The following is a 12,666-nucleotide window of genomic DNA, read 5'->3' as shown; positions in this document are numbered from 1 at the left end:
ACTCTTTGGCCAGCTTCCCAGATGCCATCTCCCTTTTGATTAGATCTGAATGCTGTCATCCGCAGGAGTTTTCTGATGAGGATGCGGAGGAAGACATTGATGCCCTGATGTCGGCTCACAGCAAGACTGCCAACCGACGCCTAAGCAATGCGCTGTCAACGGTAACACCCATGTTAAAGCTAGTACAAACACAAAAATATATATATATATATTCTGGGAAGTCTTGTGTCTTGACACACAGGACAAACATGTACCTGTGCATATATACTATCACCATCACCTGATACGTGAGTCGGGCGTCTATGTTCTGTGGTTGACTGTGTAAACATCTATGGTAAACATACAGTAGTGTGAACTTTGGGAACAGCTTGGGTCGCAAACACCTTCCTCTGTTGCTGCACGCTTAGGAAACCTGCAGCATTTACATAAACTAACTTGACTTGTAGTATGATAATTTGAAGAATTTCTGTTGTGTGTGAGTGTGAATAACATGTTGCAGAAACATAGTTTAATATAGGTTAATCTAGTGTATGTATAAGGTAGTTTAGCACACACATTATCTCACCTACCCCCTAGGTATCTAGCTATGCAGATTTTTGTGCCAAAGGTTTGATGATGTGTCTGTATGTCAGTTCTTGTCAGTTCTGTTCATCTTAAATTGGCCCCCTTTTTTACTTGACTTGATTTCCCATGTTTACACTTGAGTTTGCCTTGAGCACAGTTGACTTGGTCATACGTGTTATTTTCTCACAACCAACTATAAAGTACTTAGTCTGGCAGAAAAGCCAGTTATTCAAATGGTCAAAATAACCAGGTTCAGTCATACTATGCTCATTTTGTGTGTGTGTGTGTGTGTGTGTGTGTGTGTGTGTGTGTGTGTGTGTGTGATTTGAGAACTGCATTGGGAAACATGTGAGACAGACGTCCTGCCTGTCTGAAGTTTATCATGTCATCTCATAAATGATTAACAGTCGTCACTGAGCTGCTGTTTTCAGTATGAATGGAAGTGGAAGGAGGTGATGAGGGACATTATGCAGATAGTTGAGTCTGCCGTTGAATCAAGCTCTAATATACTCAGCCCGCTGTTGCATGATTCACCTCATGGAGGGCTGCAGATAGATAATGAAACCACAACTGAAGTAGTATTAGTGCCATTTCTTTAACAGTGCTGTTTCCATTACTGGTTAGATAGTGTTTTTCAAGCTTTAGAGAAACCTTTTTATATTCTATCAATTCAGTTTTACTGTTACCAGTATAACAGCTGTGGCAAGTAATGGACAAATTAAATGATTTCATAGACACAGTAAAAGTCATAGAGGAACTACAATTCTTCTTCGTTCTGACTGTTGCCCTGTGTGTGTGTGTGTGTGTGTGTGTGTGTGTGTGTGTGTGTGTGTGTGTGTGTGTGTGTGTGTGTGTGTGTGTGTGTGTATGTTCGCGCGTGCATGTGTGTGTTCGCGCGTGCATGTGTGCGTCCAGCATGTTGGTTCCAGATGAGTTGAAATCTCTGTGGTTTCATCTGATAATCACCATGGTAACAGTGTGTAATGTGGTTTCTTGCTGTGCTGCTGTAGACAGGGTTTCTGCAGTTCCTCCTCGGGGGCCGGGGGGATCTGTGCTCAGGGTCTGCCTCGATCACTAACATATCAAAGAGCTCAGATCTCTCTCCTTCTTCTCTTTTTCCTTCCTTCCTTCCCCCCCATTTATCTCATAAATGAATCTGCTGCTAGTCTTCCACCCCTGGCTCAGAGAGAAGGTGGGGGTACCTCAATGTCCCCGACTCAGATGCTGAGACTGTAAGTCTCCCCTTCAACATTTATGCATGCATTTATATTCACCACTACATTATAAAATAGTAGAAATGCAGCAGTAAAGAACCAGAGCACAAATATTACATATAACATTAATTCGTGTTGAGTCTGTGCTCATACTTGCTTTGTTTTAATGTGATGGTAGCTACATCTATTTCCATTAAGTCACACACATTCAACTTTAAGTCATTAATCACACTGGCTCCCAGCAGGATATAAGTGGGTAGACTTTCCAGGAGAAGTAGCACAGTGTTGTTCAACTCTGGCTTTCTTTCCTCAGTGCTCTCCAGACAGCATTATTATTATCAGTGGATTATACCAGTTAAATCCTGTCCAGAGCTACAACAGTCATGTGTGCAAGGTAAAATTACCTGCTGTGGTTGTTAACGATTTGGAGTCTTTTTTCATGAAATATGTTTGCAGGTGCACAATATGAGGAGGCAAAATGTGCTCATTAAGCTCTCTAATTTGGCAATCTATGAAACTCAGGAGATGCAGCCAAACAGGTCACTCACTGTTTGACAGTCAACGTAAAGTTCACTTTGGATGTTAAAACTGTGACAGGCATTTTTCACCATTCTGACATTTCAAAGGCCAAAACGATAAATATGTTAATCAAGAAAATAAATGGCAGGTTGATCGATGAGAATGATCATTAGTTTCAGTCCTAACTGCAGTTTTTGTTTTACTTTCTAACCAAAACATCAACAATGGTAATACGATGCAAAAATACAGCCTATTTTGTTTAATCCCCAACTTCTCCCTTGTCCACTTCCCACCTGCAGAAACAAGAGGGCTTGACCAAAATATTCAAACAGTCAAAGTGTCATTGTTAGAAAAATAGAGACAAAGAAAAGAAATAAAGATTGTATACTAAGAGAAACTATAAAAGCATAAATCCCACATGAAAATCAGTGTCACTAATGTGCTTTCCCCTCATCATTTAATTTGATAATTCATAAAAGATATAATCTAGTCAAGTTTTCTGCTCTATTACTCATTCTTTCACATACAGTCACCTTTCCAAACTCTGTTACTCATTCCTGAAAAGGAATAATTTACAGTTCACCCCATCATTTTTACTTTCAAGACCCAGTAACCCAGTATTTTTGGACATAATACAAACTACAAACCTGTGACATGCACAATATAACAGTGAATCTATCCAGAATTGTTGGATTTTGGTCAAAAGTGCATCTTTTTACATGCTTAAAACCTATTCATCCAGGCAAGCTTCACTAAGCTGCAGTGCTCTCTGATTATCTCCTTTATACTAGAGTACCCTCACCCCCCTGTGTCCAGTAGGCCACTGAATCTTTTGAAGCCTGAAGTCTAGAGTTTACAACCTTGTTGGGGTGCAGTTGTAGCAATGTACAAAATTTTGAATGGAATGAGCCTTACATTTAACATTACCATGTATTGCTACATATTCAAGTTCATAAAGGGCTGCAACTGTTTTACCATATTTCATTAGCGTTATGTAATACCATAGATGTTGTTTTCTTTATCTTACCCCGTCTCTCTTTCATGCTTTACTAGTGCAGTGCCTGTTCAAAACATGCCTGTTCGGATCGGCCTCATTGCTTGGGATGTGGTATTGCAGCTTTCTCGAGAACCGCTCAGCCAAACATCTTCACACTCGACACTGCGCTCCCTTGGGTCCTGAGTAATACCCCTGCCATGACATAGCTGCGTCACATACTCAAGTTGTTCTTGTTGACTCCAGGGAAGTGAAGAAGAGTTTGGTTGTAAGGGTAGTATATCCAGCATCCAGCAGCAAAAGTGAACTGCATTTTTCAAACTACAGGCACCATTCACACACACAGTCATACACTGGTGGCCAAGGCTACCATACAAGGCACCACTTGCTTATCAGATAAACATTCATGCACATTCACACACCCAAGGACACTTTGACATGTAGACTGCAGGGGCCAGGGATCGACCTTCCGATTGGGAGACCACTGCTCTACCGCCTGAGCCACAGTCGCCCAACTGCAAGGCGGTCAGATACCCCGGGGCAATGCACTTAGTGGAGGTACTAATTTCCAGGATAAGAGTATAATGCTGCATTCCAGGCAACCCGTATCTCGTATTTTCACAACCTTCTACCCGTGAAAGTGCCCTGGAACGGCAGTCAAACCCGTAACTTACTACTCGTGAGCTCGTATCAGATCGTTGTACTCTCAGTTACAGTTTTTGACGTCACACACATAAACAACAATGGCGACCCCTGTTGATGCTGTACAGACGCCGGTGATTAACAGTGAGAAATAGAAATAAATATACATAAATAGGCAACGTAAAGTAATTCTGCACATTGTAAAACAATACACATACGACTGTGTACTACTACAGGTTATGTTTATTAAATGAAGCCCAAAATATGTCACCGAAATCGCTAGTATCAGCTAGCGCTAGCTAACATCAACGTTAGGTAGCCGCTAGCTAACGGTAGCTAACACTAACTAGAAAGGTTTGTGGTGACTTTGCCTGGAACGCTACCAAGTCGTGAGTTGTGACTTTAAGTCGTAACTTACGGGCTAAAAATTGTGTCTGGAACGCAGCATAAGTCACTTGCTATGACATACTGTAACCACCGCGGTATAAGTAGCTGTAAACCGCTGCAGACGACATGCTCGACTCTGCAGAACCCTAAAGCCCCGCCCCACTTCTGCACACAGCTGGTCGCTTGTTCATTCAAAGTTTATTCATATTGAACATGTTGCGTGTTAGTGTGAATCAGATGAACGGTTCTCGAGATATGCCAAGGACTAACAGACACACAGAGATTCCTTGCTTTATAGTTGTAGATACCTCGTCATGTTTTCTTTCCTCACCTCTTGAACTCTCTTTTCATCCTTTGACCTTCTCCCCCTCTCATCTCTCCACCTCTCTTATCTCCGTCTTTTGCCCAACAGAGTAGTATAAACAGCATGATGAGCATGTACAGTGAGACTGGTGACTATGGCAACGCCCGGGTGAGCGGCGAGATCCTGCTGAACATCACCTACAGCTACAAAACCGGGGCTCTCAACGTCCTGGTGAAAGAGTGTCACAACCTGGCAACAGGAGATGAGAAGAGGCAACGCACAGACACGTAAGAGTGCAAAAACACACACACACACACACACACACACATATACCCAGATAATAAGAGCTTATCTGCCATATTGGGAGGGCTAAGTATGTGTGACCATCATTCTTCTTGAAGGAATACACCTACATGCTGGGAAATACTCGCTGTTCGAGTTAGATGTTAAATGTTAATATGTGAGTTTTATTTTCTGTGAGTTAAGTAGCGAGATGGGTCCAGGATGGTTTTAGCTTAGCTTAGCACAAAAACAGAAAACAGAGGGAAACAGCCTCCAGAAAACATTTACACCTTCCAACAACTTTGTCTCATATCTTAGCTATCAAGAGAATGCATCCAAGAGTCACCTGGGTTTTTAGCTAAGCTAATAACTTCACTATGATGTCAGTCATTTAAGTCGGTGTACTCTGCTGTTATTAGACAAGAAGCAATGGCAAAACTAATAAGGCACACTTTATTAAGGGTTTGTTTATTTTTGACCTTGGAAATAGTAGCTTGACAAAACCAATCCCAACTCAATTTTCACTTACTGTATTAGCTTTTTTTGGAGCTTTAAACGTATCGCACGTCAGCAGATCAGCGGATGGAATATGCTCAGATTATTATTTTATCATGATTCTTGGTTTATATGTTTACTGTTGCTTTATCAGTTATTATAAGCCAACAATAAGAGCAACCCTTCTGGTTGCCAGGTTCTGAAATTCTTTTCTTGCTGGTGAGTCAATATTGATCAATTCCTTAATTTTCTCCATTTCTAAAAAGCCATCACGTCTGCAGTTGCAAATAAGTAGTATAATAAACAGTTATAAATAATAAAAAGTTGTTAATAAGTAGGTTAGCCAACCCCATCCATTTGTTACAACTGATAAAACATTTATGAAGGGTGAAGTATTAGGAAGTGGTAGCAAAATAAAAAATAACTAATTAACTGACAATGTTTTATTTTCTGTTTCTTCACATGCTAAATACACATAAACCTAAAAGAAAACATTTTCAGCTTTTGTAGATGGCACCTTTGATGGAGTTAGGCTGTATAACTAAACAGTTACCTCTAGATAAAATTAATATCAACCTCTTCATCTAACTCCTGGTAAAAAAGCAAAAGAAATTAATTTTCTAAAATGTAAGTATTCAAGTTGGTTTTCAGTGCTTTGGTTGTTTTTTTTTTTTTTTTATAGCTAATATTAATTTTCCAGTAAATGTTACTGTCAATACTTGTGTTATATTTACTTCAGACTAGTATCTTCTCTAATACATCAGGGGCAGCTGATATTTCATATTGTTGGTATAAGCAAGAACAAATAATGTCCATCTCTTCCTACGGAGCCGACTGAGTCACTGTGTCTTTTTCATGACAGTTATGTAAAGACTTACCTGCTGCCAGATATGTCAAGACAGAGCAAGAGGAAGACGAGCATCAAGCCCAACACCATTAACCCTGTTTTCAATGAGAACCTGAGGGTCAGTAGCTGGAAAACTCAACAAACTTGCAATGGTTATTCTGTGAACTCGAATTGCTGAATTCAAAACTTGAATCGTTAATTACTCTCATGATTTTCCTGTGATGTGCAGTACGTGATCAGCCACACGCAACTGGAGACTCGAACCCTGCAGGTCTCCGTGTGGCACCACGACCGGTTTGGACACAACAGCTTCCTGGGAGAGGTGGAGCTGACCTTTGACTCCTGGGAGTTTGATTCCCAGATAGAGGAGTGGTACGCCCTGCAGCCCAAGGTAGGAACCAGAATATGCATGTTGTCACACATGTTTTCTTCTTCTTCTTCTTCTTCTTCTTCTTCGTTATACAAACACACACAAAGACGATGATTGTGAATGTGTGTGTAGGTGGAGAACAATATAGACTCCACAATGCAGTATAAAGGAGAACTGACTGTCGTGTTGAAGTACATACCTGCAGAGAAGAACCTCATGCTGCCGCTGGACCAAGTACAAGGTACATTCATAACTGTGATGACCAAGAACATGATATCATTGTATATCATGTTCTAACTAATATTGTGTTTTTTAAAAGAGGTGAAACAAACTGCTCGAATAATTACCTTAATAGATGGACAGATCATTATATATTTATTTCCCCAAAACTCAGAATGACAGTGTATTTGGAGTCATTCAGATCTCTACTAGACCTTTACATAAAGTTTTGTGGGTTTGACCAATCTTTGCCTAGACAACATGAGTTTGTAATGAGTGACCTACCATTGGAAGGCTGCTGGTTCCAAGGCTGAGTTAAATATATATTTTTTTCCTAAATCAGTTTCATCTTAAACTAAGCACTTATTTTCCCTATCTGATCTAAAAAAGAAAAATGTGTATGCACAATATAATGTTACAATTTCGGAGAATTGTATTCCCTGTCTCTAATTATAGTAGTTTTGCTGCTGCTAGACTGCGGTCGAGACGTAAAAAATAGACCATATTGTCCAAAAGCTTTTTTTATTCTTCAGATGTAACTCTGATCTGATCTGAGCTTTTTTTGTACTTTCCAATAAGGCACCTGATATATAAGTTCTAACTAATGGCTTAATTAAATGTTAATAAATCATTACTTTATAGATGACTTATTAGCCATTATTGACAACAGATTTTTGTGTGTTGTGAAAAATAACTTTTGACTGATTCATTTTACCACTTATTTCTAAAGAAATGACAATCTGGACTAAACATTATTTATTAACAACTTATCAACACTAACAACGGCAGACTTCAAAATTAAAACACTTATTATCATGTATAACTGCAGACTTGATGGCTTATTACAAACTGACCGATACTGTTAATTAATGCATTTATAACTGCATTGTAACCACTGCATTATTACCAAACACGAGCCAGTGGGATTTTTCAAACACAAGATCAAAAACATTTTCTTATTTATAGCTAATAACTAATTTATAAAGCATTGGCAGATGATTTATTCATCTTATTATTTTCCTGACTGTTTTTATTGTCTTACATACAGTTGTAGTTGTTTTTGTCTTTGATTCTGTTTTTGTCTTTGATTATATGTCCATGGGTTTAATTTATTTCTAACTTATTTATTCATTTATGGTTTTGTTGACTCCTGAACAGTACATGTCCTGACATGATTGTATGTGCTTGGCTCCTTCAAGGTTTATGTGAATGTCTGTATGCATACGTTTCCTCATATACAAAGCTCTTTACTACAAACTTGTTTTGTTTCTTAAGTGTTACGTAAATAAACCAAAATCTTTGAAATTGCATATAGTTTATTCTTTTTGCCTGTCTGCTATACTTCTCCCTCAGTGAAGAAAGGGTTCCTGAAAAGCAAGAAGAAGAGCAGCTTCACTCTGCCTAAAGGGGGCATGGTTGAGCTCCTGGTCAAAGGAGCCAAAAATCTAACTGCTGTCAAGTCTGGAGGCACTTCAGATCCTTTTGTGAAAGGGTGAGACTGGGGAACTGGGGAACTGTTTTAAATATTAGGGGTACATTTGTAAAATTACTAAAACATGACAACACAAATCATGGGTGGGGGGCTGTACCACACAGAACCCAACCTGAGTATTGTAAAGTAAAGTTGTATTATTTCCCCCAGATACCTCCTCCCTGACAGCAACAAGTCAACCAAGCACAAGACGGTGGTGGAGCGACGCACTGTGAACCCGCAGTGGAACCACACCTTTACCTACTGCGGGCTGCAGCCAGGAGACCTCAACAACGTCTGCCTGGAACTCACCGTGTGGGACAAAGAAGCCCTGGCCAGCAATGTCTTCCTGGGAGGGGTCAGGCTCGGAGCTGGCACAGGTGTGTGAAAGGTTGACTGTCAGAAAAGAAAAGTACCTGGTTAGACTTTGTCAGTTTGAGACAAGACATTATAAGGTCAAAGTATTGCACAGAATTTTAAATAAGGTGGTTAAAACCTCTGAAAGGTTGCACAGCTCTCCATGGGCCAAAGAGTTTTTACTGGAGCTTTACTGGAGGCTGATGCTGTTTATCTAAAGCAATCATTTGTGCTGTAATATTTACTCGATCATTTTTTTTTTTTTTTATTTAAACTTTTATTCAACTTCGAATAAATATCTTGTAAAAAAAATACAAATGTAGGACATGTATTCATAACAAACAAAAGTCCTGAATCATAAGTGTCTCACTTATCTGGAAGCCAAAGTTTTTTAGTTACACAGTGGAAAGCTGGTTCTCTTCCTCTGGCTATTGAGGTTGGCAGATTGAAAAATGGAGGGAAGGGAAAACTGATTGTGTGAGCTGTGTGATTTGAGAGAAGTGCAAAGTGAGGCCCATTTTCTTTTGTATTGTACACACTACAATGATTTAAGAGTGTCTATATACCATGAAACAGCTCGACAAGCCTGAAATATTCTGGCGTACAGATAATCGAAACTTGGAATGGTTGTTTCATTGTTATGCATTTAAAGGAAACACTAGTCTGGATCTATGTTTTGTAAGCCCAAGCCCGTTGTATGCATGGCACGTTATCTACAGCTATCACTTCATCTAATATCCAAACACAGAGTGTTGAGAGAGTGTTAATGTTGCAGGGCCCTCTAGTAGTTCCAAGAAATAAAACAAATGATGTTTATGTGTTTGTCGCTTTTTCCTCAAGGCACAAGCTATGGGAACGAGGTAGACTGGATGGACTCATACGGGGAGGAACAGCGGCTATGGCAACGCATGATTGAAAACCCAGAAGTCCCTCATGAGTGTACTCTGATGCTGCGATCCAGCATGCGCAAGTGCAACACATGAGCCGAATCAAAGCACAGACAAGAGAGGATAAAAAATAATAAAAGAGGGAGGAAGAGGTAATGTGATGGCGGGAGGAGAGAGCTGGAGAAGTGGAATGGTCAAGAACAACAGAGGGTCCAGGACTCAAACGCTCATAAAGGAACAGATATTGTCCCTCTCCCTACTTCTTTCCTCCTGGGATGCCCTGTTCAGCCAGTCATGCCTTACACACTCATCCACATGTCCCCCCCCCCCCCCTTCCAAAGCATCTAGTCTTGACCAAGCACTGCTGTTTACTGCTGTATATGAAAAAAAAACGTGTTGTATGTAACTTGTCTAGCCGATTAAGCACACGGTGTGACTCCTGATGCGTCCGACCTCGTCTCTGTGATTCATGAACCAGAGTAACATCTGCATGTAGTTACAGCTGACGGAGACCATTTGTTAGGTGTTAGACAAGGCACTGATCAATAATGTAGAGACTCAGACATTCCTTTTATAAGCAAATGAGTTGCATCCTGGTCTGAAACCCATGCTAATGCTGAGGTTCATCCCCTTATAAACAGTTATGTACAGAGGTGGAAAGTGGCTAGTTCTTGTATACTGTCCTATTCAAGTAGAAGACGTTATTATTACTAAAAAACAATTTACAATAGTAAAAAAATTACAATAGTAGCACTATTGACAACTCAATCTCTGTTAATCTCCGCTGCTCTCTAAAGTAGTGACCGTCTCATATTTATAAGCTTTTGTTTTGATTGCTTTATAAGGGAAAATATTATCAGCAAAATTGAGTATCCTCCAACAGTACTCTGTTATTATACTTGAGGTGAAAGTATTAATACTGATTTTAGAACATACTCTACACTAACTTTAACTTTTTTCAATCACTTAATAAGTCATTAATAAAATGCCAGAAAACTTGTAATAAATGGCCGTCAAATTTGCTCGAGTTTAAGGCAACGTCTTCAAATTTCAAAAGTTTGTGTTGTCTGACCAACAGTCTAAAGCCACTAACCACTAAAAGTGGTGAAATGAAATAAAACAGCAAAAGACAACAAATCCTCAAATTTGACAAGCTGGAACCATCAAATGTTGAGCATTTTTAGCCACGCTAAAAAAACATTAGACAGACGCTACGTCTGTCTAATGTTTGCTCAGTCCACCACTTTGGTCCAGACTGAAATATCTCAACAACAACGTTATGGATTGTAATACAATTTTTTACAAACAATCATGGTCCCCAGATGATGAATCCTACTGATTTTGGTGATCCCTTCATTTTTAATCTAAGAGCCATCTCAACATCTACTAGATGGATTGGCACAAACTTTTGTACAGACATATATGATTCCCAGTCGATGAATCCTCTTGACTTTGGTGAACATGACTTTTGTTCTAGTGCCACTATGAGGTTGACATTTGTGGTTTTGAGAAATATTTCAACAACTTTCTGATGGATTGTCATGGAATTCGGTACAAACATTCACGTTCCCCCAAGAGTGAAATAACTTTGGTGATTCCCTGATGTCTCTTCAGCGCCATCATCAGGTTAAGTTTTTCAAAAACCTGCGAAAACTAATGACATTTCCATCAGCTTCAGCTGTAGTTTGTGTTTAGTGCTAATTGCTAAATACTAGCATGCTAACAGGCTAAACTAAGATGGTGAACACGGTAAACATACCTGCGAAACATCCACATTAGCATTGTGTTTGTGAGCATGTTAGCATGCTGATGTTAGCAATTAGCTTAAAGATCCACTGTGCTAATGTAAAGCCTCACAGAGCTGCTAGCATGATTGTAGACTCTTAGTCTTGTTGCTTGATGACATGAACTGATGTTAATTGAAAGCAAAATTATTGGAAATGTGTCTCGGCACAAAAATGTTCAAGGTCTTAAAGAATGTACTTGCAGTAACAAGAGTTTGTAGTTAGTAACTTTCCATCTCTGATTGTCAAAAATAAAAAATCTAGACAGATAACACAATTTAGATTAGCTTCGATGTAAATTAACATAACACTGTATCAGTGTGATAATAGATACTGCATGGTATAAGATAAAACAGAGGTAGAAGAACAAAATATGGTTATGTAAAGCACTTATAATTATATCATTCTACACTCAAAACAGAAAGTGCAAGAACCCTGTGACAGAGGGTGTGTGTATAGAGTGAGTCAGCACTGAAGCCAGCTGCCTTCATCTCAGGGGGAGCCTAATAATGAGTAAGTGACAGTCACCTTGTCCCTGTTGCCCGGGGCTCTGCCATTCGCCCTCCTGTAATGAATCACAAAATTCACAAAAATGATTCTCAAGTTAAACCCTGTACAACCATTTCTCATGTGGAATGCCAATTTTGTTGTGCTTGCCCTTGGCAAACCCTCTGCTCTGAACTCTCGGAGCACAACAGATTCACACTGCACAATTGTAGTAATAATACATGATGGTCACTGTACAACATACTTTAGATGAGAGGCTCGTGCTATACCCGATTACTGAAGAAACCCTTGATGTACAGCATGTACTATCTCTGTTGTGTCTGGTTTCCAAGCATCAAACTCACTGTATTCATTTTGTCCCAAATGTGTTACAGGAATATTTTGAAATAAACGCATCTTTCCATAGACTTACTGTTTGCCTCTTTTGTTTGAGAATATATCCAATATTAAACTATTTATATGTATTTGTGTACAGTTGGATAAACTGTTTAAGGAAAACAATGCAATAAAAAAGCTCCATGTTTTATCCAATCTAAAAGCTTGATGGAACATTAAACCCAGGCTTGAATGAGGAAATTTATTTCAGACACTTTTTCTAATAGTTTTATTTCAATAACTGTGTTTACCTTTATTTTAGTTTTTGATTAATTGTTTTTTATGCAAATGTTTTGGTGCATGAGTTTTGGGGAAGTACTTTCTCAATTACACTCGTTATCCTCCACCTGTCCTGAATGCACCAAAAGCTCAGGCTACATCTCCTGCTTTGTACCCTTTCTAAGAGCTATCGAGGTTGAAACAATATACATTTTTTTTCATGAACAAG

General features: G+C 39.2%; 1 protein-coding gene across 3 annotated transcripts in view; it reads left to right on the top strand.

Annotated features, from left to right (window-relative positions):
• The window catches only part of sytl5 (synaptotagmin-like 5), a 42,576-nt gene extending 30,326 nt beyond the window's left edge, over positions 1-12,250 (top strand). For 2 of the 3 annotated variants that reach the window (XM_031294930.2, XM_031294919.2), the window contains exons 10-18: positions 66-161; positions 1,731-1,796; positions 4,733-4,911; positions 6,264-6,366; positions 6,478-6,639; positions 6,751-6,859; positions 8,191-8,329; positions 8,480-8,688; positions 9,506-12,250. In XM_031294930.2, the coding sequence (XP_031150790.1) occupies positions 66-161; positions 1,731-1,796; positions 4,733-4,911; positions 6,264-6,366; positions 6,478-6,639; positions 6,751-6,859; positions 8,191-8,329; positions 8,480-8,688; positions 9,506-9,648 (1,206 nt within the window). In that variant the 3' untranslated portion in view covers positions 9,649-12,250. The remainder of the gene's footprint in view (positions 1-65; positions 162-1,730; positions 1,797-4,732; positions 4,912-6,263; positions 6,367-6,477; positions 6,640-6,750; positions 6,860-8,190; positions 8,330-8,479; positions 8,689-9,505) is intronic. The other variant, XM_031294938.2, reaches the window with a different exon arrangement.
• The last annotated feature ends 416 nt before the right edge of the window (positions 12,251-12,666 follow it).

Source organism: Sander lucioperca, chromosome 8 (genome assembly GCF_008315115.2).
Source record: "Sander lucioperca isolate FBNREF2018 chromosome 8, SLUC_FBN_1.2, whole genome shotgun sequence".
NCBI lineage: Eukaryota > Metazoa > Chordata > Actinopteri > Perciformes > Percidae > Sander > Sander lucioperca.
This window is presented reverse-complemented; position numbering and strand designations above follow the sequence as displayed.